General features: G+C 34.6%; 2 protein-coding genes across 4 annotated transcripts; both read left to right on the forward strand.

The window, feature by feature from the left end:
• Nucleotides 1–9,241: 9,241 nt before the first annotated feature.
• On the forward strand, nt 9,242–11,924 carry LOC122024994. The gene is made up of 2 exons (XM_042583747.1): nt 9,242–10,239; nt 11,730–11,924. Exon 1 carries the CDS (start codon nt 9,321–9,323, stop codon nt 10,236–10,238), a length of 918 nt encoding a protein of 305 aa, XP_042439681.1. The 5' UTR covers nt 9,242–9,320; the 3' UTR covers nt 10,239; nt 11,730–11,924.
• Nucleotides 11,925–12,899: 975 nt separating this feature from the next.
• On the forward strand, nt 12,900–23,506 carry LOC122023631 (amino acid transporter AVT1C-like). Of its 3 annotated transcripts, XM_042581858.1 has the most exons (14): nt 12,900–13,016; nt 13,137–13,347; nt 17,189–17,511; nt 17,772–17,986; nt 18,084–18,107; nt 18,210–18,390; nt 18,853–19,072; nt 19,168–19,303; nt 20,618–20,637; nt 20,982–21,127; nt 21,584–21,627; nt 21,727–21,789; nt 22,181–22,320; nt 22,694–23,506. In XM_042581858.1, exons 2-13 carry the CDS (start codon nt 13,145–13,147, stop codon nt 22,277–22,279), a joined length of 1,674 nt encoding a protein of 557 aa, XP_042437792.1. In that variant the 5' UTR covers nt 12,900–13,016; nt 13,137–13,144; the 3' UTR covers nt 22,280–22,320; nt 22,694–23,506. The 3 variants fall into 3 exon arrangements, with proteins under 3 accessions (XP_042437792.1, XP_042437791.1, XP_042437793.1); XM_042581857.1 differs by lacking the exon at nt 22,694–23,506 and having other exon boundaries at nt 22,181–22,557; XM_042581859.1 differs by lacking the exon at nt 22,694–23,506 and having other exon boundaries at nt 12,903–13,016; nt 13,113–13,347; nt 22,181–22,557.
• The last annotated feature ends 2,964 nt before the right edge of the window (nt 23,507–26,470 follow it).

The raw sequence follows: 26,470 nt of genomic DNA on the forward strand, positions 1-26,470 counted from the left end.
ACATCATGCCTAGCATCTGGTCACTCCTTTGACCTGCTAGGACTTCGCACCAAGTGTCGGGTCAATCCCTTTGACTCACTTGGACTTTTCTCTTCGTGCCAAGTATCCGGTCACTCCCTTAACCTACTTGGACTTCCACCAGATGTCTGGTCAATCTTGACCGATCTGGATTTCCTCATGCCAAGTATCCAGTCAATCCTTTGACCTACTTGGACTTCCCAACACCAGATGTCCGATCATCCTTGATCCATCTGGATTTTCCCTGTGCCTGGCTTCACTCACCAGGACTTTCAATCTGCCTAGCTTCACTCACTAGAACTTCTCTTCTGCCTGGCTTCACTCACCAGGTCTTTCACCTAGCTTCACTCACTAGGATTTCCAATCTGCCTAGCTTCACTCACTAGGACTTCTCTTCTGCCTGGCTTCACTCACCAGGTCTTTCACCTAGCTTCACTCACTAGGATTTCTCTTCTGCCTAGCTTCACTCACCAGGTCTTTCATCTGCCTGGCTTCACACACCAGGTCTTTCCTTCTGCCTAACATCCCAGTTAGGACTTCCCAGTCAAGTATCCAGTCATCCTTGACCTACTTGACTCTTCTTCAATCAACCTTGTATTGTCAAACATCGAAACCCAGACCAAAACTCAAGCTTGGTCAACTAGGTCAACCTTGACCTGAGGGATATTGCACCAACACTTTTGACTCCTTTTCTTCTTCTGAAGCTCCATTGCTTGGGTGATTGCGGCTAATCGAAATAGGGCTCACCCAAATCTAATTTCTGGCTTTCTCCTTGAGCAGGCTTCCGACCCATCTTCTCATTCCTCAAACGCCGTGCACGTTCTTCTCGTCGACCGGTGTACTCTTCCGCAGCTCTCTCGTCCTTCGGGCGCACCGAGCACGTCGGCTCCTTTCCTGTGCCGTCCTTCTCGCTAGCTGCATCTTCCGCTCGACTTCCTGCGCTCCTAAGCTCCTGTACACTTAGACACAGAGATCAAATAACAAGCAGGACCTAACCTAACTTGGTTGATCATATCAAAACAACCACGGGGTCCTAACACTTTCCTATATTAATGACTTTAAAATTAAATAATATGAGTTTAGAGGGTTTGATAAATAGGGAATGAGAAAGGAATGAAATATATGTACTTGGTTTGAGGGTTTCATATTTTCATAATAGTTTCATTCCTTAATTGTTAGAATCATTTATTCCTTATTAAACCAACGGTTTGAAACTCATTCCTTAAAAAGGCTCCCCATTACTAATGATACTCATTCCCCTTACTAAATCGCCTCATTAAATTAATAATATCCATTATCATTCTCCACTAATATTATTCTTATTTCTATTCTCATTTCCTTTACTAGACAAGCAACTCCTGAGTGTCTGTATTTGTGATTCTAAAAATTAGTTTTTTATAATAAATTAATTTTTAAAAAAAATACAATAATGCTTTAGAAAATTTAAAGCGCAAGGAAGATAGAAATTTACGAAGAGAGGGAGGGCCAAAATGAAATTTTCTTCTGTAATGTGTCGTACAGTCAATTTCTGAGGTTCAAGACTCTGGGAAAATTTTAAAATAAGCATGAATAGTAAAATTATTATAAAAATAGATAAAAATAAAACTTTTTACAAATTTATGTGAGATGAATTCATATCCAAGATTTAAATCCCAATAATTATTATTTTTTATTTGTTTTCTCATATTTCGGAATTTAAATCCCGGCACCTTTTAATTACCGGGATTTAAATCCCGGTAATTTTTTTTATTTTTTATATACTATTTCATTTTTTATTTGCTTAAGTTTTATTTTAAAAAAAATAAATTCCTAATAAATTTTTATAATTTCTTTTACAAAGCTAAATTATTTTATTAACATATGTTTAAATAATAATAATAAATTATATTTATATTTATTAAATATATCATAAGTTATATTAGCAAATAATTTCAATAAACTGAAAACAAAAAAAATTCTGAGATTTAGCAAATATATTTAAAATTATCACGTCTAAATATAAGGAAAATCGACATTTATATTATTGACAGAAAGATTGTCATGTCTAAATATAAAAATATTTATCAAATATGCTACAAATTATATTCAATTGGTACCACATCTCGGACATCTACGATTTCGATGTGGAAGGAATCGTCTGAGAAAAGGAATTCTACCACCCGTATTCCGCTCATATGATTGTTGGACTATAGTATCGTTATGTGCATCATTTCTAGCCTCTTCATCATCCCCATGATTGTTCTCTTGTGGATCATCATCATTAGCTTCAGATAAACGGGAACGTATAATAGATATATCTACTGATTAGAGGTTAGACATTGCGGATATGCGTTCCATTTGAAATAGAGCAAAAATATTTATAGAAGGAGTAAAATAATCAAGTCCCAAACTACCCTGAAAATGAGAGTCTGATTCAAACATTGAAATTCTAAAATGGTCGGGTGGCCAAAATCTCTATCGGTTAACAACGATGATGGACCCGAAAATGGCTCTGAAGATGATTGGGGATCGGAGTAGTGGCCAAACCCACCTAATGTGGGATAACCACCAAAACTTGTTCGGGGTTGTGTGAATGAAGATGAGCCAGCTTGCATTGATAAGTCTCTCCAGACTGGCGGTTTAGAAATAGTATCACAGCTCATACGAGGAGGATCGACATACCTTTGCCTTGGTTGACGAGTTCTCGGACCTCTACCTGTTTGTGCATTAGCGGTAGGAGTGAACCCATAATCAGGAATATGCATATCGTCCTGAATGATATACTCACTTGGGTAGTCCATGTATCTTCGCTGCTCTCCGAAAGCTTCAAGAATAGCCCCAGCCATCCAGTTATGTTGTCGTCCGATCAGAGCATTATCTGAGCATGATGAGATTCATGCTCTCTCGTGAGTATCAATCTAGTAGAAGAATGAAAAAAATAAATATAATGGTTGTTAAAGTGCAATTGAATATTAATTTGTGAAACAATTAGATAATTTGGTGATATCTTACACTTCTACATGAGTGCCCCCCTCGATTGTCATAAATCTTCGCTTACTCGTCTATACCAGTTTGCATACTGACTATGATAGTGTTGGGTCAATAAATTGGTATTACTATGAACCACCAATTGTTGACGGTTATTCCAGATGTTAAGCTCCTTTGCCCATTCAACTCTCCAATCAGCTTCGTACTTTTCCTTTTGACTAGTTGAATGATAACCACAATGACGAAAAGGAGCAACAGGGATAAACTGGAGCTAGCCGAATTACCGTCGTACCCTATCTGGATAATACCATTCGACGACATTGAAGCATATCAAGGGTACTCGAGTCGTCCAAATGTCCTGCCCGGATAGACAAATCGGATCTAACTGGCGAATAAATTAGGCATATGGCTCCCAAGAGATCTACATAAGGTGATAACAATTAGTCTTTACATTAATATAGCTAACATTGTAAACAACAAAAGTTAAAATAACAAAGATCTTACTTGGTGGTGTGTTTGAACGTCGAATTCATATCTCCATCCCTGCAAAGAGAATCACGGTGATTGTCGCGCTTCTTTCTTACCTGCCCACCTGAAATCATAATTTTATCAAGTGAATGAGCATATAATACTTTAATCTGAAATGATATGAACAAATAACTATTGCACCTAGTCCCGAGCGGAAGCATGAGTGTGTGTTCTATCCTACCCCTAATAATAGGATGGTATTGAGTGAATCACTCCCATGCCCATAGCTGCAGAAGTAATAAGGGACTCGATATCTGATTAATATATGGGTCAACAACATTACACAAATTATGGTATAAGTATGCAAGGCATGCGCTACCCCATCTATACTCTTGCATGCGATGTAAATCCTTAACAAATTGAAAGAGCATGTCGTGCACATAACCCTCTATTTTAGAGTCCATTAGATCATCACCTATCATTCGCAATATAGTGGCACAGACATAACACTGTATAGTTTCGTCGGTTGCATTGGCGGGAAGTTTCGTTAGATCGAAGGTTTTAGCCAGCCACCCAATTGAAATACGTCTCGGCTTCATATTAGAGGGGTGTAGAACTTGATCAAGGAACCTTAAACAATAGTCATATATGTCAACATTCGCTCTACAAGATATCGCCGACCCATGAATAGGTAGTCCCAACAGAACTGCAACATCTTGCAAAGTTACTATCATCTCTCATTCAGGCATGTGAAATGAATGTGTTTCCGACCTTCATCTCTCAAGAAGAGCAGTAATTAAGTGCTCCATCAATACAACAATATCCAACAATGAACCCCCCTAAGAATCCCGCTACGCTCATCCAATAAATAAAACGATCATTTTGAATATTATACTCATTTTAATGTAGACTGGTTCACTTCACAAGCAAAGGTTCAAGGTAACTGACGTCATATGACTCACCGTGACTTGCTCTAACCTGAAAAAATATTATACAACAAATTAATTTTATCATGATCATAACATATGTGCACAAATACAATGGCAAAGAAATTAACGACACAATTTATTTTATTACTACATTATCTCATACTATTTTGGATCTATGCGATGTCTGCCGATATAATAACTCACCGTCAACTGGAGCTGGATGTCTAAGGTAATCAGCACGTCCAGGCCTGTAGTCTATATCTATACACAGACTCAAATGAATATATGTATATCAAATATTATATCATACTTACACAAATAATCTTTGTCAATATAAGTATGACATACATAATATCAATAATGTCTTACAAAGTTAATTAAAAAACGCATGTCTTACAAAGTTACAAAATATTTGAAGTTACACATAAACAAAAAGAATCAAACATGTAGACAAGTTTTTCTATTATGTCCAGGTTAGCCACACTGTCAACAATGTTGCACTCCGCTTGTGGATGGTCCAACGCCCATCTCATTTCTTCTTCTTCCCGATGGCTTACCCTTTTTTCTCTTCGTGTCTGGGTCAGGTATTAGGCATCGACCATCATCACCTTCCATAATTGGCTAGTAGGCCTCATTACTTAAGGGATGAAAACTACTTCTATAGCATTTGATTGCAGTTGATAATAAATACACAATATCTATATAGATAAAATAATCTCTTCCAGTTGCCATACATGCTGCTATTGCATGCGAACAAGGTATCTTCGTCCCCTGAAATTTTCCACAACTGCAATGTTGAAGGTGAAGATGTACCATTTGCTTATTACCTCCTTTTCACATTTCACAGGAGTATCCAGTCTTCACTTCAAAAACTCCATCTTCACGATTGAAAGAGATTACCTGATGGGTGCATGCAACTTTCAAACGTCTATCAAGCAATTTGAGGCACTGTGAGGTGTACACTTTGTCATTGGCCATTTGATCAGAGTATACATTTCTTCTGCTATCAAAGTACTTGACCATGCTATAAAATATGTGCTCAATAAGGGCAGCAACAGGTAAACAACGTGTATCTTTCAAAACTGAATTAACACATTCGGCTACATTTGTATTCGCATGCCCATATCTGTGACCCCATCATGAGACATTGACCATTTTTCTATTGGGAGCGATGTAATCCAGTTCTATGTCTTATCATTCCTCTCTTTTATCCGCTCCAAAATTCGCTCACACTTTCTTACTTGACACGTCCTCCCTATAATGTGACATCGGTTAGATGTTGTATATAAAACATGTATACATATGTATTAATAGCATTGCGAGGTTTTGTAACCGTACCAGCCTTTATGAGTAAATTCTTGAGTCCAACATTTTTGAAGCGTGTGTTAAAATTGCTGGCCATGTGACGGAGGCAAGAGCGATATTTTGCATGAATTTCATCCTAACCGAGATATTGGTTATTCATTGTTTGCATAATTCCAATATGTCTATCAGAACTGACACATATACCATCACACCTTACTACATGTGTTCAAAGGAGCGCCATGAACCATCCCCAACTGTCCACATTCTCGGACTCTAACAGCGCATAAGCCAGTGGAATCATAGAGTTATCTCCATCAATAGTTGTTGTAATTAAGAGTGAATGTTTATAGTTACCATAAAGGAAAGTTTCATCAATTTGGATCACTCCTTTGTGAACTTGATACTATCGATAGCTGGTTTGAATGACCAAAACAGTCGACGTAAATTTTTTTTGCTGAATTCAACTGCACGATGCCTGACATGAATGTGATCATCGAATGCCCACCATACAACACTTCTAGGATTTGTCTGTTGCAGAGCTGCAAAGAAATGTGGTAGACGTTATGATTCATCCCAATCACCCCAAATTCTGACTATAGCCTTCTGTTTAGCCTCCCATGCTTTCCTATAGGAGGGTTTGAAATGCAACCAATTGTGAATTTCAACGATAATACTTCCAACTGACTTGGACGGATCTTTGTTTACCCCTTCCAATATACAGTTGCATATAAAGTTTGAGTCCAATTGTCTGTGATCAAGCGATATAGCCCTCGCAACACATGTGTGTGGATCTTTATATCGTGTTATGCCCCATCCTCCACCACGTTTCTTTAGCCTTGCTGAACGTAACTGCCAACTACACTCATATTTAGTGTTCTTGCATACGACTGATCAAACATGCAAACTTGACTAAGCAACTTCATATTCTCAACTGCAATTCAAGGAATACTGTTTAACTGCATTAATTACACCTTCCTTCTCTTGAAACTCCAATGTTGTATCAAATTCTATACCAACTACCATTCCAACTGTGGTACCCACTAATCCGATCCAATTCGCTGAAACAGGGTAGTTGTCTCCTACAGTAAATTGAAATGCTTCAGGCACTTCGATCATTGCCTCTTCCTCACAATCGTGTTGACCGAGTAGCCCATCACTATCTTCCTCTAATGAGGGGTTGGACTGACAGTCATTTGTTGCTATCGATATGTCAATGCTCTTAGGTAGTGGGATATCTGAATGGTTCAATACACGAAAAGACTCCATAACTTCATGTGATGGGTCAGCCTCATCATAAATACTTGCGCTGAGACTTGGTTCGAATGAAGCTTCAGACAATGCCTGATTCGGAACATACACACTTCGTCGACCACATTGTAGAGTTGAATCACCAAACGGTTGAGAACTTGGAGCATATACACTATGACGACCAGACAGTATAAAAGGATCACCAATTGGCTTTGAAGTAGGCGCATATACACTATGTCTACCACTTTGCATAACAGGTTCATGCAAAAGACCTGAACTACGATTACAAAAATTTCGTCTACCACCCAGCTCTGTCTCTTGAGTGCATACACTTCTCTTACCCTTAACTCAATATTTTCTAGTTTTCATATATAGCTGAGGATAACTTGTACTTTCAACAACAACAATACTATCAACAAGGGCACGTATATCATCACCATCTTTGGCCTCCATACAATAATAATGGATGACTTCATTTGATATACAAGGCAATCTATATATTATATCAGATATAACATTATCTGATCGGAGTTCCAATTTCTGGCTTATGGACTCAATAAGGTCACTATGCTCAAAGCTCTCTTGCAAAACACTACCTGATGCGACCCTCTTTCATAATCTACACCGTGTTCACCCTCAACGGCCCTACCTCCATAGTTAATAAGGACTCTTATTCTTGAAATCATTTTACAATAAATAAGTAATGATACACCAAATTTTGAATAAACCATAATTTGTAAACATAAAAAAATTCTCAACAAACAAAATATCATAACACGTTTTTTAATTAAACTAATTAAATAATTATTTTTTATTTTCACATCTCTTAAATTAATATTTTTCATTAGTTTAAAATTCAAATTTATTGTCTTAATACCTTGGAAAGTGAGTAACTAGATAAGGTCATTTTAAACACATCAAAATTTTATTTAATAATAAACTAAATGTACTAATTACATTATGCTTAATAATACTTTAAAAAAGTAAAAACCTATAAACTAAATTACTAATGAGTTATAATACAATATTTAATATTACTAAATTAAAAAATCTCTCATGAAAAATCTCAAGTTTAAAATTATAGACTAAATTTTTCTTAATTAATATTAAATACTAATAAATTCATTTCACTTACTAGCTGCGTAATAATAAAATTTAAAATTTTACTTACTAATTAATTTTTTTAATTACGATTAATTCTACTTTCAAACGACAGAAGTAAGTTGCACATTTAGTTTGTAATCATGTAAAAAAAAAAAGATAGATCCGCTATCTTAATGACCCCCTTAGTGCCGGCCCACGGATATGGAGGGAGGTTTATGTAGATACACAGGCCATAGGCGCATGGAGGGAGGTTCATGCATGTACACAGGCCATATGCGCAAAGGAATAATACAGAGTGATTTTCTTAATTACAATAAGAAAAAATTTTGATTTTATATATATACTTCAAAATAGACTGATCATATTATTTCATGTAATTATCACGTTTTCAAGCTCTCACAAAATCAATAATTATAATTATTTTTTTTTTAAAAAAATGAAACTAACTTAAAGAAGATTGATCATATCTATTTGAATTATTTAATTCATTTTTTTTGGAATTTAAGCAACCGATATCGAAAGATAAATAAATCTTTAATCTACTTGAAGAAATATTGTTGAGATAAAAAAAAATTTACCTGTTTTATTACAATTTTGCTCTTCCTAGCTCATTCGCAACCTCAATTACTTTGAAAGCTTTCCCTTCACAGCATCACTTCTCACAATTTATTCATTACACAGGTACATAGCTGAAAGTGCATGGTCGGTCCCACAATTTATTCATTACACGTTTATATAGAGAATTGATCTCGCTGCATGTCAATTAATGACAGAAAGAGATTGCTCAATTAATGAATCCGGTATATCAGCAGGATTCCTGCCCATTATATATCAGTAGGATTCCCGTGACATGTCTGCATGTCAGCGTGATTTCTACTCGTTGCATGTCAGCGGAATTTCCACTACAAATTCATTAAGAATTTGATTTCGTTTTACATGAAGCCGCGTGGAGAGACTTTAGCTTTGTAATAATAATTAACCATAGCACATGCGACTCAGTACCAAATCAATAATTATAATTATTTTTTTTTAAAAAAAATAAAACTGCAAAAAGTTATTGGGGGTAATTAGAAGATTTAGGAATTTAAATCAAGAATATAAGGAAGCAAATAAAAAATAATAATTATTAGGATCGGATATGAATTCATCTTACCTAAAAAAATTTATTTTTACCTATTCTTTATAATAATTTTACTATTCAGGCTTATTTTAAAAATTTGGCTGCTTGATCTGAACCCGCTCCGCCACCGGCACCGCCAACGCTCGCAACAGCACACCGCCATGGCCTTGACCTTCCAATCGACGAGTCCCCTGGGCATTCCCCAAATCCTATGCCAATCCATCCTCCTCTTCCTCAAGGCCGGCCAGCTTCTCCTCCCCATCTTCCTCCTCTCCGTCCTCTCCTCCTCCATCCTCTTCTCCTTTTACTACTCCATCGCCCCAATCCCCCTCGACCTCGCTGACAAGATCTCCATCCTCCTCAAGGAAACCAAGCACCGCCCGCCAAACCTCCTCCCGTCCATCGTCAACGACCTCAAATCCTTCTCCGCATTCGCGTCCGTCATCGCCCTCTTCTCCTTCTTGTCCTCCCTCTTCCTCTCTCTCTCCTCCATCCACACCTTCGCCGCCGCCTACACCGACACCGATTTGACCCCCAACGGCCTCCTACACCGGATCGCCCGCCGCTGGTACGAGACTATGGTGACGCGGCTCTATGCGGTCTTCCTCGCCGTCGGCATCGCCCTCCTCTCCTCGTTCGCCATCGCTTCCGTCGCCCTCGTATCCCTTCCCTACTCAATCTTCCTAGCCTTCCACGTGACCTTCTTGTACCTCTACCTGTCGACGCGGTGGCGGATGAGTCTCGTGATAGCGACCGTGGAGGAGACGTGGGGGATCGGCGCGCTCTCCTGGGCGGTGAACCTCTGCTTGGGGAACAAGAAACGAGGTGTTGCGCTCACCGCCATGATGGTGACGATGAAGGTGGCCATCTACGGCGCATTGTTAATTGGGCTGCTGATGGCCTCGGATCCGACGAAGCAGACCTGGATGGGGTGCGTCGTGGCTGTGGTGGATGCGGCCTGGAACTTGTACACCATGGCGGTGTACACCGTGTTCTACTACGAGTGCAGGAAGAGCCATGGGCTAGACATTATTGGTTCGTCCGTGGTTCTTGTGAGGGTCAACGCTGTGGCATATTGAGGTGCGTCCTTCTTTTCCTACATTAATCATTGATACATATGTTTACTTGAAAGATAATTTAGCTGCACAAAGTATCATTTTTTTTTTTTTTTGAGGAATTTCAAATTTCTCAAGCATCTCAAAGAGAAACACATGCACACTTTGCTCTGCAATCAAACAACAGAAAACCCTCTCTTGTGAATGACAAAGTTAAGCATAGCTTAACTTATAGTATTGTTTAACATACATTTGTGAAACCCTCATGTGCTTTATCATCAACCTCCTTTAGAGATCTTCAAGCTAGTTCATTTTTGAATCTAGCCCAAATTTCACAGGTCCAAAGGACCGTTCTCTTGGATGTAAGCTTGTGTGACTAATTTGACTTCTATGAGTGTTTTGTTCCTTGCAATCAGAGTTGGAGGATTCAAAAATCCACCTGGTATGGAAATTGTCCTGTACAATAAGAGTTCATGTGTTGTCCTGTACAATAAGAGTTCATGCACAATAACTATGTTTCATGTGGAAAAATATCATTAAAAGCCCACAGACCATTTGTTGTGAAATGAGGACAATGGCATAAAGTTCCTGCAAATTTACATTTGAATGAACTTAGACTTTTTGTCTTCCTATGAAAAGCTATAATTTTCGTATGCCTTGATGTACATCATAATAGATGGATGCAAATTAATTCTAATTTTATAATTCTCTTCCATAGTTGCTTGTCTCTGAATATATATATACTTATAGAGAGTAAAAGAAATATATATAACTATAATAACAACAACTAGGTCTACGGCTATATGAATTATTCTACACCTTTGGACTTTATCCCCTACTATATCATTATCAATACTTAAATAAATTTTATTTTATTTTATTATTATTAACCAAATCTTTTTTTATCTTCCTCGTTTGATGTACAGATTTATCATAATTTCACATCGCCTAACTAGAGTAGTTATTGATTGTCTACATTGAATGAGACCAATGGTTCCTATAACATTATAATTTTGTATTAGAATTGGTTTCTCTACGTTTCTTTAAATATATTTCGGTTTATTGTACACACAGTTATAGCTGGAACAGAACATAAGTACAACTTATGATGCATTTGATTTTCTGAGTTTAATATCATTCCTTCTTGTTACCACTGTTAGTGCTCCGATTAAGCTCTTCCTGATTAAGATCTTCACAATGAATTACTGAACCAGTCAAGACATGACATGTCTCAGTTGATACCACTGAAATTATTTGACACTAGCAATAACGTTGATGGCATTTGAAGCCACAATGCGTATTACTTCCCAAATCCATTTATCATGGAAACAGTTTTCAATTATACCTGCTGTTTCAATAACTTTTTATGCTTGTTCATTCATTCCTTTTCTACTATAAACTTCTTTTTACAGCTTCTAATCGTGTGATGAAATGATATCTTCCACTATGTACAATTACATAACAAAATTTCCACGATTTAACAAGTCCACCCTGATCAAATCGTTCTTATTTCAGGAGATTGTAAAGAGGCTTCCTCGAACATCTTAATTGGCGAGATTTGCAAGATTTTATTTTAGTGGATTGAAGTGCTGTGGGCTACTATTAAATAATTTCCTATCCAGTCTCAGATATCAATTTCTAGTGTTATATTAGTCTTCTGCTCTTGAGGATTTTGTTTATTTTTAGTCATGTGGTATTAACTAGTTTATGAATATGGCATAATACTATTACTATTTCAATCATTTTTAACTGTGTTGATAAAAAAAAATGGATTTCATTTGAACAAAATAGTCCACAAAAATTGTAGGTCAACAATTCAGAATTCATGCTTATCCACTTCTAGTGGCAAAATTATTATTTCCATCTCTATCAAGCCAAACTGTTTTATTAATAAAATAATTGTATGCGATTCAATTCATTGAATGGAGTCCCCTTCACGATTGTATGCATTTTTATTATGATTTTTTAATTGACTATTAGTCGCCCTAAGATTTGCTTGCTTTTGCCGACTCATTTTAAATTATTTCTCTCTACTTATTTAAGACTTAAAAAACATTGTTCATTTATTAGAAAATTTTAATTGAGTAAAAAGGTTATTTAAATAAATATTTAAAAAAATAAATTTACCTTGCTTTTTAAAAACTCTCTCTTATAACCTACCATATGAGCTTAGGATTTTAATATAATGAGGAAATAAGCCAATAATTCTAGAATATAATTAAATAAATTTAATATAGGATCGCACTATTTACGGCGCTTAACATAAATTCCCAATTGCATCCATCTTACTAAATCAGGCAAAAAAAATGAAAATTGTTCTATTAGAGTGTTTTGTAATTCTTTCAAAAATTTGAGGATGTGTTTGGAAACCTGCTTCAACTAGGGAAGTAATAATTAAAATACACTCTCCTTCTTTCTTGCGGTTCTTGCTGTATTAAAATGCACTTTGATAATTAAAACAATTTAAATACAAAACAATCAAATTTAATTTTTAAAAACATTTACATATCAACCCGGAATTTGTTGGAATTTGCATCAGACAGTCCATTATAGTTTTTAAAATTATTGTTTATTGTATTTCATAATAAAGTTTTCTAATTTCCAAAATTTATTGTCCCCTCATAAATTGTAAGAAAGTGTTAAAGAAACCAAGGGCAATTTTGAAATTTGGCTCTCGCTGACCTGTGTTTTAAGTATTGTGTCAACCGAATGCACTCCTTCCAATTAGTCACTCGCTTCGCCGCTCTGCTGCCTCTGCTCGCCTCCGATCGACGTTTCAACTGGTCTTTCATTCCATTGCCAGTAAGCTCGATTCTCGGCCTCGTGTTCTCGATCTCTGGGGTTTCTACGTATATCTTTTGCTTACAAGCTCTATATCGATCGTTGACTGATCTGGAGGTACTGCTTTGTGCTGGGTTGAAGGGGGTGAGATGAGGAACTCCGTGTCGGATCGGAATCTCTTCATCGAGAGCGAGGAGGAGGATGACGGCATCAACCAGGAGGAAGGACGGAAAGCGCAGCACTCAGCTGCCGGAGAGTATTCCGACGCCTCCGATTCGTCTTCGGAGGATGGGGACGGCGCGCCGCATAGCAGGCCCAACTCGTACTCCACCAATTGGCCCCAAAGTTACAGGTAAACATCTTTTTCGCATCCACGTATGCCTGCCTTGCGGTCGAGATCTGACGGTTGGGAGGATTTAGTTTTTTGCCGTGGGATCTGGATCCAAATTGAAGGAGGATCATTAAGCATGGAATATCTTCATTCTTGATGATTTATGCAATTTGACTAGTCGAACACTTCATTGGTTTGTTTGATCAACGACCATCTCATCGTTACTACGATTGTTAGTCGTCGAAGAGTCATCGTTATTTATTTTTTGTTTTCAAAAAATACTCAAACATTAATAGATTCGAGGGAAAAACTATTATCATCTTTTCTGATTTCATAACATAATTCAAGCCAGACAACAACAACAAAAAAACACACAGAAGTTTTGTCTTATTTCTGTTTGATGATGTAGCTCTGCAATAATTGAAACAAATGCTAGGAGAGTTATCGGAATATTGGGAATCCATTCTGAATAGTTTTCTAAGGGGAAAACAGTTGGAGAGGCAGGTAGCGACAACTTAATCTGTCGTGTTCTACTTATTTAATTCACACTGTAGTGTGGGAAGATCCAGGCGATTGGACAGAGTTGTGGTTGACAGGCTGATCGGTGGTGGGGCGCATGTTCTACATGTTAGCCATCAAAACCTACTACGATACCAAAGGGATTATTATGACTTAGAAGGCTTGAATTGGACCCGGTGGTTGAGGCTTAAATCAGCTGCCGGGGTAAGTCATCAAAGAGAAACAAACACTCGTGTCATGTGAGTCACGAACAGAGGAATAGTGTGCCTTGGCTAACACCCTTTAAACTTAACAAGGTGGAAGCTAAAAAAGTCCCAATAATTTAGTGAATTTTTATTTAAAATAATAAAAGATAATTTTTTGAGTTAATTAATTATTAATTTGAAAGGATTAGCGAAATTAATAAGATATGGGAACTCCAACATATAGCAAAGGCTCTTCTAGACGTCATACGGGTTTGATGTAGTAAGCTGGGTAAGACATGTAATGCTGGAGACATGGTCAAGTGGAGGAGATCGTCAAAGGAATGTGAAGGAGGGTGTTGAAGATGCTCTCTTAGAGAGAAGAATCGTCAACAAATGTGCCACTGATAGTGGTAGACATTTATAACTTGAACTTGATAAACCAAATTGAACTAAATCAAAAGGATAGTTTATCATTTTAACAAAATAGTTTCAGATTGGATATTTGATAAAATTATGGGTTTCAATTTGGTTTTAGTTGTGATTTAATTTTGGTTTGAACTTGAACAAATCGTTAAATTTGAATCCAACCATTAAGGTTTTTAGAGTATAAATATAAGTAAAGATTTATCATGATATTTTTTTTTCTTTTTATTTGATTTTAGTTTGGATATTTGGTAGAATTATCAGGTTTAATTTGTTTTTATTTGAGCTTTCCCTAAACCGTTAAAATCAAATCCAACTGTTAAAATTTTTATAGTACTTATCCACAAAAAAATTAGTAAGTTAATTATTACAATTTCTTGTTGTTATTTTATTTTTATGTTCCCTAATCAATATTGTGAAAATTATAATATTTGTTAATTAATTTTAACTGGATTGTTTGGGTATAGACTAGTTTTTAAATGATTTTTAATTAATTTATATTTATATTTTTATTAATGGTTTCAAATTGAACCTAATTGAAAATTTTCAATTTGGTTTTAAACTGAATTGAAATGGTTTTGGTTTGGATTTTACAAATCAAAATATTTCAAATTGTTTTTGTTTTTTTTTCACTAAACTGATAAAATGAATTGTGGAGGTGGAAGTCCTATGGGAAGAGAAAGGAATGTTGCAGGAGTGATTGGTGGGACTTGGGTAGTGACATCGTTTGTTGTTGATCTATCATTTATATATATCTTAAGTTATTTATTTATCTTCTGCAATTTTTTTTTTTAAATTATAGAAGTTGAGATAAGTTTAGATCTTGTTTTAAAATTTTTTTTATCGGTCTTTATGGAAGCCACCCATAATTCTGTCTTAAAGGCATTTGAAATCCATGACTTCTCTCCACTAGACACGCCATGTGACATCCCTAGTCAAAAGAACTGCCTTGAATAAGGAGAGTTTACTAGGAAGTTTACCTAATCATGCACTTTAAATAAATAACATAATAATTTCACCATAGATAAAATTGATTTTTTAAAAAATAAATAAAATATATCTTCTAATTTATTTATTTATAGTTTGAACTGAATAATAAATATCTTTAAATGGTTTATAAATTTTTATCCATAATAAAATTATGGTTGATTTCTTTGTATATAATTTTAAAAAATTATTTTTAATCATAGAAGTAGTTCACTTCTAAACCTCTTTTATTTTTTTTTATCGTTGAAATGACATTTAAAAAAATTGGCAGCCATGGTTCCTTGAGTTTATTTACTTGTTTTATTTAGATTGTGACTTTACTATTTCTCTGAATAGACACGTGGCATCTGTTTAAGATGCCACATTCAATAAATAGAAGCTTCCTGGAATACTGCCTGAAATCATGTTGTTTAAATAAGATATACAGTCACTCATGTATCGGTACCTCATTTGAACAAGTGAAAAGGGCCCTAATCCATATGGATGATAAATTAATTAAAGGATTAAGTTCTTTATCCAAAAACTACTTTTTTTTATCACTATAAAATGACCATATGATGAATCAATATATTGAAATTCCTTTAAAATGGAGTTTGTAACAATCTTACCACCAGGGGTGGGACAAAATGATCATATTGATTTCCTTTTCTTTTTTTTTTTTTCAAAAACAAAAAATGACTTTGGTCAGATTGTGGTTGGTTCATTTCTCACTTCCTTATCCTGGAGTTAGTTTAAGTTTCAAATTTCTTGATTTTCTTGTATGTGAATATCTACACGCATTTCAAGTACTTATGCACTCAAGTTTTTGTAGATTATCACTTTGGTCTATATTAAATTAGTTTCAGTTATAATATTTAGTCTATCATAGTTGGTTTATACATGTTTATAGTGAATCATATATTTGTTCATAGTAAATCATATATTTTAGTTATTTTCAATTAAATTTGGATCAGATATTTTAGATTTTTTCATTTAATTCCAAAACTCAAAAAAACAAAGTTTAAACTGGAATTACTTAAATTTATAGAAATCTGCTGGTACCCTAAAATGTTATTGGTAAGTTATGAGAATTTTGCTTTTCTTTTAGTTTTTGATGACGCTATAAAAAATTTCATCTGCTTTATTTGCTAACGTATGCTGTGATTATGCTGTAACATAAAATACCCTAACTATTCATGAGTAAAGGAAATTCTGATTTTGACTCTTAGCTACTATGGATCTGATTGTCCTGACTTAGATTCATTAGTTACTTCAGGTACTCATATGAACATGATTATTTCTGGTCTTATTTTGACATTTAAATATGGCAATACATTATTTTCATGCCAAATTTTAAACATTTATTTATTTGATTTGTTTATTTGCAGAGCAAAAAATATCATATACCCTACCAAATACTAAGGTGTTAATTTTCATTTTCCAAAATGGATGCTCAATTAAAGAAGAAATTTTTTAAACCATGTTAAGGTCACTAAAGTCTTTCTTCAATGGAAAAAAATTTGTAAGCTTCTCTACAGCAAGTTGATCAAAATAAAGGATCTTAGCTAGTCAAAGATCGTTAAACTATCACTATAGTTTAGATAGTTGAATTGATATTTATTGTATCAGTATTGGAGCACAGTCAGTGATGGTGTAGGTATATGTATATGTTTACTATAATTGAATTGTTTATTTTACTATTGTTATCTACTGAGGAATATGATTTTGTTTAGACTTATAATTAATATCCATTGTTTTTAATATTTCAGGCAATCCATGGACATGTATAGTAGCATAACATCGCCAAACATAGGATTCTTGGGGACTCCAACGCTTAGCAGATTATCTAGTTCCTTCATTTCTTCTTCCTTTCGGTCTGTGAAACACACACCAGAAATCATCACATCACTTATAAGACCTTTGTTACCCACCACTGTCGTTGATCAACAAGAAGTAGAAGTAGAAACAAGTCAGAGCTCACAATCATTACTACTGCCCTCAAGAAAGCCATCCTTGGAAAAGATACAAGAGAAGACCTCTGTTGAATTTCTCATTTCCAAAAATTGTTCCTATGGACAAGCAGTGCTCAATGGTATGCATGTTCAACCGAATTTCCTTTTTCATTTAGATATTTTTAGGGGTATGATAATATTGACTAAAAAAAATTGGTCCTAGGTTATTATTAGGTCCACTTGTCTCCTATATAATAAGAAGATATTTTTAAGGGTATGAAATCTTTTTATGTTAGATGTTCAATAGTTTTCAAATTTCCCTTACTTTTTACATGGTGAATGAATAGCTCATTTTAAAATTATTTAATAAGTATACTAAAACTTGTGTTCTATGTCTTAGGAATTAATGTCCTATGTGGGGTTGGGATCCTTTCAACTCCTTATGCTGTCAAAGAAGGGGGGTGGCTCGGCCTATCCATACTTCTAATATTTTCTGTGCTTGCTTGGTATACTGGCATTCTGCTGCGCTACTGCTTGGACAGCGAGGAAGGACTTGAGACATACCCTGATATCGGACAGGCAGCCTTTGGCACCACAGGCCGATTTGCCATCTCTGTACGTATAGGGCATATCAATTGCTCATCCCTTTTTACCTATTAATAAGAGACCTGATGAGCTAATTAACCTTGGCTATTTAATCCGTGTATTGCAGATTGTTCTCTACCTGGAGTTGTATGTAAGTAATGAAAACAAATTCATATTTAAGCTTCGTGGGTAGTTCTATTTTTTAACTAAATATTTAGTATTTCTTATTTACTGATTTTTGTATATTTTGCAGGCTTGCTGTGTTGAGTATATCATTTTAGAGAGGGATAACTTGTCTTCTTTGTTTCCAAATGCACAGTTGGAATTAGGTGGGCTACATATGGACTCTCCTCTTCTCTTTGCCATTTTAACCACTCTTCTAGTACTTCCCACAACATGGCTTCGAGATTTAAGTGTTCTTAGTTACCTATCAGGTGATTATAAATTTATTTCCTTCGATTTGCATTTGTTAATTGTGAATGTGGTATATTCACCTTTTAGGTGCTTGTAGCAGCCAAATTTCGAAATTAGAAGCACAGTAATACGCAATGCTTATACATATGCTAGAATATGAGCTTTCTCATGTAAAATACCTGGAAGAAACTGCAGGACATATCTTGCTCATAAAACTATTTTAGTTTTAATATTCTACATGAAGTTCATTTGATTATGAGAATGATGTTAATGTGGTTCTTTACCACCGCATGAATGCCCTATTGGTGCAAAAGAACTCCTGCACACCAGCGCAAAATCATATTATACTTTTATGTCCAATTTTCGAAACATTCAAAATGCATGTTTGAGAAACTATTAAAAAGAGAAGCAAAAAATGGGAACTATTTTTGAATAAACATGCTAACTCCTTTCTTACAACTAATTCTGTCAATATTTTGCAGTTGGAGGAGTCATTGCGTCTGTGCTCGCAATCTTGTGCTTATTTTGGGTGGGTGCATTTGATAAAGTTGGTTTTGAAAATACTGGAACTCCATTAAATCTGCAAGGTATTCCAATTGCTATTGGTATATATGGCTACTGCTATTCTGGTCATGCTGTTTTCCCAAACATATATTCCTCACTGAAGAAACCTAGTCAATTCCCAATTATTCTCTTTACATGGTGAGTAGATCTTAAAACATTCTTAGTTGTTTGTTAATATTTTTTAGTCATATAGAAACTAATAGAACTAGGTTTGGTTAATAATGCATATGCAGTTTTGCAATTTGCACCTTAATGTTTGCTGGGGCTGCTGTGATGGGTTTCACTATGTTTGGGGAGTCAACTATGTCACAGTTCACACTAAACATGCCACAGAATCTTGTGGCCTCCAAAATTGCTGTTTGGACAACGGTAATCCCCCATGTCTACCCATTGTTGAAATTTAACTTGTTTAATTTTAAATAGTATATGAAGTATCCATATGCGTCTTGGCCAAAACATCTGTAATTGATACACTAGGTATTAAAAATTGAATTACATAATCTATTTTGGCTTTTGAAACAGATTATCATCTATGTTGTCCTCAATGGAGAATGTTTCATTATATGTGAGGGAAGATTTTAAATCAAATATTTACAAATCATAGTCTAAGAAACCATAGGATTAAATCAGAATTATGAGATAGCAGTGGCAAGAAAGCTATTTATATTTGCAATTGAGTTGAATTTTTAGTGTTGCTGATGTATATAAACAAACAGGTTGGTTGAGGGGTGTTGTTAATGACTTGAAAGAAATAGCACCAGAATAAACTTATATGAGCTGTGGGTTTACTCTGTTTCCCATTGTGCTCTTTGTTCATTACCTAGCATCATCATCACCATCACTATTATGCTATGTTTTTTTCCCAATTATTTGGAGTTAATTAAGGGATAGAAAGTATAATGAATAAAAAAAAAGAGATTCCAACTAGAAATGCTAAGTGGGATTCTGAATTTTTTAGCGATGTAGTTGCTTGGTAGAAAAGCCAACCATCTTGGATTATCTTTTTTCTTTCCTTTACTTGAAAGGAAGTCTAGAAGGTTATTTTTTTGCTTGTAATTGGGATTTGGATACATCAATATTTTTCTTCCATTTTCGCATCATTCATGTGGAAGCAAAATGATGGGAATTTGTGGCTTTTTCCCATCCTTTATATATATTCATCATATTAATTAAGGGTGCAATTTTCCGTCCACTTATCTTTCACTATGAAGTAAACAAGCACTTACTATTAACCAAAGGTTGTCATATCCAACTGTATAATAGGCAAGCACAGTTAATGGTACAATACTTTTCTTGAGAATATTTTATAAGAAAAATAGAAGCGTATGAGAAAAAAAATAAAATTTGTGTTAATATATGAAAGCAACTCTTATGGGACCGTTTAGATAACACATATGATCATCAAAGGAGTCATTAGGTCAAAAAAGAGCAAAACTTGGCCTAATGCCAATCTATGCTACTTGAACTCGAGTATATGAGTATATACAGATATAGATCTAGATGTCTCACACAATTGCTCCTAAGAATTTTTGATGTGATGTTCAACTTAATTAAAGCACTTCTGTTATATTTCTTATGGGCATAATTATTAATATCTGAGATGTTTATAACATGGTTTTAATTTAATAATCTTTAGAAATTATCAACTAGACACTAATGTCATCTTTTTGGCCTTGTTTTCAGGTGGTGAATCCAATTACCAAATATCCTTTGACCAAACATTGAGTTTTTGTTGTTCGTTACTAGCTTTGATTTCAGTTTCATGGGTTTTGATTTCTAGTAGTCTATCCAATGATCTTGTCCAAATCTATCATTGTTCAATTTTCAAATGGTAAATACTAGATCAACTATACATGGGGTCATAAGAAGAGTTTGTAAGGTGCCATTTTTTCTACAAGAAGCTATTCTATTGAAATGTTGATTTCTATCATGTAGTAAACATATTGGAGCTTGTTAGTAGTTTAATATCTAAAAAAGTTGTCACTAAATCATATGTATTGGGGTATTCTAATCTATTCTATCTTTATATCCCTTAACTAATGAATACATATGCATTAACTCTTACCCCTTTGGCCATGAGTTTGGAGGAATTTCTCCCATCGAACCATATGAAGACACATTTGTATCCAATTATGATAAGAACGATGCTAGTTATTTCTACGCTATGTGTGGCACTCTCGGTCCCATTTTTTGGTGAGTTTGTATTCCTCTTTAACAATCTTCTTTTTCTTTTTCTTAAACTTACATTATATTGACTATTGTTTCTTAAGAACGTGCATATATTTCTAAAGGTATTGTTCAGTTAAATGTCAAATGACATGTTGTTATAGACTTAAGGTGGATTTTATCGCATCGACAAGTATATGTTATATTTTGCAACATAATATAAAACAATATTATTTATATTGGCTTTACATTAATTAAACAACATTGGCAAAAATAAAATGATGCTGCTTGCATTTATGTAGTCATATTAATATTAATAAATATAATCAAACTAGATATTCAAAATTCTCATGAAATCCTACAAATTTACTTCAAACCAATCATCTTTATAGTCCTTGCTTCTATTCTATGCTCAGATAAGGATTTCAGTTCCTTTAAATTTGTACTCTATTTTTAAGTGGATTGAACTTATATTGTCATTAGGATTGGTGATGGCTTTGATTGGGTCTTTGCTCACCATGCTTGTAGTAAGTTATAATTTGTTTTACATTACTAAATAATGCACTTCATTTTATCATATAAGACCGTAAATATTTATTCTCTATTTAAATCTTACATTCTCGCAGTCTTTGATTCTTCCATGTCTTTGCTTCTTGAGCATTCTGCGGGACAAAGTTACAAGGATTCAGGTAACCCAATTGTTTGATTAATTGAGACTAACTGTGTTCTCTTAAAAGTTGTTCTTTACCAAAGGCTTTTATATATCATGAATTTTAACCAAGATATGCTATAGGACTAAAGTGGGTGCGAGAAAACCACCATAAAATCCATGTCTGTAATATCCTTCAATTATTTCCTTATCGACCATTGGCAATCTAAAACATCTCAATTTGTCTACACTATTTAATATATTTGACTAACTATTCACTAACTTTTGATAGATGTAGTCAATTTACCATGATTATGACATTCAGGTTATTTGTAATTCCTTTTCATGATGAGTTATGGATGACCTTGCAAATACTGCTTGTCGAGTTATAAAATTTAATTATTGATTAACTTTAATCACTTCACCTGTAGAGTTTGCTGTGCATTTTCATCATCACAATTGGAGTGGTTTCTTCCATCTGTGGCACAATCTCTTCCGTCTCAAAGATCGTTGACAGATTAAAGCAATGATACGACACCAAACAAATCAAGTTTTGGAGGCTCCCATTTTTGTTCGTCATTCCTGTATCTTAGTCGGTTTAAATTTTATTTGATGTAAATTAATGTGTTTTTGAGTTGTTTTTTTGACAATTCTAAATGATTTTGAATACTTTGCAACAACAAAAACCCCGTGTGCCATCAAATTAAACTATGGCTAGCCACATTTATTGTAAAATGATAGAATGTGTCTGGCTATTTACTTGAAACCTTCAGTGACATAATAAAACTGATCTTTATCCGCTGTCTCCTGTCAATCAAGTCATGTTCGTTCTTCTAAATTTTGATCATTCTTTATAAATTTTAAATTCTCTCTAAATTTTTTACAAATATTCTATTTTATTTATTTTATAAGATATTAACAGTATTTCATTTTTCTTTTATAAGATATCCACGGGACAGGACAACCATGGAACTTGAACTTGGAGGACTTCCCTTACCAAACAATTATAGCAAAGTGTGTGGGGGCACCAAAGAATTAAGCACATCACTGATCAGCTGCACTTGGCCAATACGTGTGTGACTGTGCATATGCAGGTGACAAGCATCATCACACAATTCATTGTGGTGGAGAACCCACCCAATGGAGTCAAGATCAACGTCCAACGCCTAGTGCAGGTCAGTAACATGTCAACTCAGCAATCACATGAATTCATTCTCTCATTGATCGGACTTCTAATGTTATAAAAGCTTGCCATCCAACTATTCAACTAAATATTGTTCCCATCGGCACATATATGACTAGATCCGACTTAGCCTGAGACGTCAACCTTTCAGCCCGAGATTTTAGAACAAGTGATATGCTAATTATATAAAGTAGGCCAGACAAAACATGCTGGTTTGGGATGAGGTAGTTATTGTTGGGTAGAGAGTACCAGAATCCGAATCTATATATTTTGATGTTATCAAACATTTAAAATTAAGTCTTATTATGTTTTAATATATTATCAAATGTGCATACTGAAAGATTTGATGAGTTTAAAGGATCAAATACTATACTGAAGTCTAGTTAGATCAGAAAGATTAAATAATTGGTAGGAAGTCCAAATAAATCAGAGAGGATCTGATACCCAATAAGAAGTCTAGTTGGGTCAGCATGACCTGACAACTGGCTGAAGTCCAGATGGAGTATCTGGCAGGAAGACTAGTGTATCAGATGTTAAGTGATTTTGCAAATGGTAAGTTAAGTAAGTAATCGGAGGAAAGAGATCGAGTGAGGATGAGTTTCAATGGGATTGTAAGCGCTAATCCAATTTAGATCCATTTTGAAAATATCTTAGGCCAAAATTAGATTCTAGTCTTGATGAGTCTCTGTTTTGCAAATATGTTTTGCTAGTTTGGACTAACATGCTTTGTAGAAACTTAGAGCAAAAATGAAGTTCAGATGAACACTACTTGAGGTGCCTTAATTGATTGGAGGGTACCCTAAGTAAGAGGTTAGAGGCACCCCAAGTGAATAAAAGTCAAACTTCTCAAATCGAATCAAAGTTGATGGAGGCACTTCGGATGAATTGAGGCGCCTTTCATGTAACTGTTAAAGGAGGGTTCGACCATAGCTCTATACATTACTTCTTTACAAACTTTCAAGTTGATTCTGCTGTGTTATCTCTATGCAACTGATGTACTATGACTCTGATATTGACCTTGAGCTACGATCTTCAACTACTATAAGTGTAGTAAAATTTAAGTGTTGCTTTATTATTTATTACTTGCATAGAAAAATATAAGGTGTTATACTTTCCTCATTCGTATATTCGACCTCTCTGTTTGAAGGTTTTTCGGGAGAGATTTTAATAGATTGTCCAATCGAAACGATTTAAGGGATCATAAGTCTTGGAATAATAATCGTGAGACTACAAGCCAAGTAAAAATAAACATTTTTTTATTTTTCGTTGCATACTTAGTTTTCTGAAAAGATTTTAAAAGACACTGTTTTAAAAAAAATCGAGATTCATCACTCCGATCCTACAATTATCACTTGTATCAACTATAAAAGGAGGGTTCGACTATAGCTCATGTACATCACTTCTTTACAAGCTTTCAAGTTGATTCTGCTACGTCGTCTCTATGCAACTATTGTGCTACGACTCTATGATACCGAGCTTGAGCTACGATCTTCAACTACTACAAGTGTTAGTAAAATTTAAGTGTTACTTTCCTATTTATTACTTGCATAGAAAAGTGTAGGGTGTTACACTTTCCTCATTCGTATTCAACCTCTCTGTCTAAAGATTTTTCGAAAGAGATTTTAGTAGATTGCTCAATCAAAACGGTCTAAGAGATCATAGATTTTGAAATAGTAGTCGTGAGACTACGAACCAAATAAAAATAAATATATTTTTATTTTTCATTGCGTACTTAATGTTTAGAAAAAAATTTAAAAGACAAAAAATAAATACGAGATTCATCACCTCCAGTTTTTTATTCGTTTTGATCCTACTATTATCACTTGTATCAATGCAATCATTTTAATTATGATCTTAATTTAAAAAGATAAATGAATTCTAAAAACAAAAAATAATTAGAAATAGAAAAGCCGATATCTCAACTCTTATATAATTAGACCACATTAATTATGAATTGCAAAATTATGATCCGGCAAATATATATGGATACAATGACCCACAACCCACACATTTGCCACTCTCAATTAGTGCCTTCCCCCACTTGTGCACAAAACAATTCACTAGTTAAAAGCATAAATATTAATCTTGTTTTCTAAATATTCAAATCTATAAATGCAATCCTAAAACCTACATATATTGCCAATGAATCTTTCACAACTATAGCTCTCATAATTCCTTTCCTTCCACTAACCACGCCATTAATTGCATCCACCACAAACACAACGAAGTGGCTGTTTCTCTATTCGCTTTTACAAAAAACATAAAGGCAAAAAAAGAAGAAGATAAATTTCACTTTGTCTCTAAAACTCCTCTTTGAGATTTTAAAATAATGAAAATTCCTCTTAAAATTTTTAAACTGTTATATATGGCTTTAGCCCTCAATTATTATCACTAACAATTTATCTAACTAAATATTGGAGTTAATTTCCAACTAAAATAAAAGAATTTCACATGTTTATCATGTCACTATTCATTAATCACCTAACAATTTTCTCTCGCTCTTGCTTATAAATGAGCAACCTGATTCAGTTCTTCTACCTCAGAAATCGAAAAACAATCCATCAGGCGACGGCGCCATGAAGCTCCTCCATCTACTCTCCATCCTCCTCTTTCTCACTCTTGCAACATCCATCAAGACAACGTCATCAGCCACAGTCTTCTCTCATCGCAAGATCAACCTCGGCGACATCCCAAAGCAGCAGAAGGGCGATGCAGTTACTGCAAACACCAACCGCGATCAGCTTCTGGAGAAGAAGAGCAACGTTAACAACGGTGTCAGAGCAGTAAACGAGTTTGGTAAGGCGAGCAGTACTGGAGATGGATCGGCAGTGGGTGGCAAGAAGGACATGGACATGAGCTATCATCATTCTAAGGATGCAGCAGGGTGGATCGGCGGCACGCAAAGTACTATAGGACCTTCACCAAATAATTAAGTAATTAGGGTTTGATGATCTAATTATCTGCAGGAATATGCTATAGATACGTTTAATCCGTATGTATTCACGGGACTTGATCAGTTAAGTTATCAGCTGTGTTAAACTGATATGTACTCATATATGCATAAAATATATATATGCATGTATAAAAGATCTTGGAACACTAAAAAAATTAGTCTATTATGACATGCATAATTATCCTTCTATAAAATGATGTTATCTTATACCCCCTTCATCTCCTACTAACATGATGATACTAATGTTTTGATGACATCTACCAAAAATATTCTATAAAGTGATGTCGTCTTAGACCTCCTTCATTTCTTGATATTTTATAAAATCGTTATACAATATCAATATTAACATCAAAAGTGTCACAATTTAAAGATATAATGACATTCTATAATATTAGGAAATATTTTTTTAAGGATATTTATATTTGTCGTGTTATCATCATAATAATAATAATGACAAAGTTAAATGTTACCAAAACTCATTTATTATGACATTTATTTTTTTTATAAGGACAATAAAAAGTGTCAATAAAGATAATTTATAAGACCATTTATATGTCACCTTAACTAATCTATAATGATATTAAT

This window comes from Zingiber officinale, chromosome 9B (genome assembly GCF_018446385.1).
Source record: "Zingiber officinale cultivar Zhangliang chromosome 9B, Zo_v1.1, whole genome shotgun sequence".
In the NCBI taxonomy this organism is placed as follows: domain Eukaryota; kingdom Viridiplantae; phylum Streptophyta; class Magnoliopsida; order Zingiberales; family Zingiberaceae; genus Zingiber; species Zingiber officinale.

What these genes read in the sequence shown, in the direction of transcription:
- LOC122024994 (XM_042583747.1), top strand. Translation starts at nt 9,321, where the DNA reads ATGGCCTTGACCTTCCAATCGACGAGTCCCCTGGGCATTCCCCAAATC.
- LOC122023631 (XM_042581858.1), top strand. Translation starts at nt 13,145, where the DNA reads ATGAGGAACTCCGTGTCGGATCGGAATCTCTTCATCGAGAGCGAGGAG. An exon ending in AAATTGCTGTTTGGACAACG is followed by an intron (nt 19,304 to 20,617) that starts GTAATCCCCCAT and finishes CCTTGTTTTCAG; the next exon opens with GTGGTGAATCCAATTACCAA. An exon ending in ACAAAGTTACAAGGATTCAG is followed by an intron (nt 21,790 to 22,180) that starts GTAACCCAATTG and finishes CTTCACCTGTAG; the next exon opens with AGTTTGCTGTGCATTTTCAT.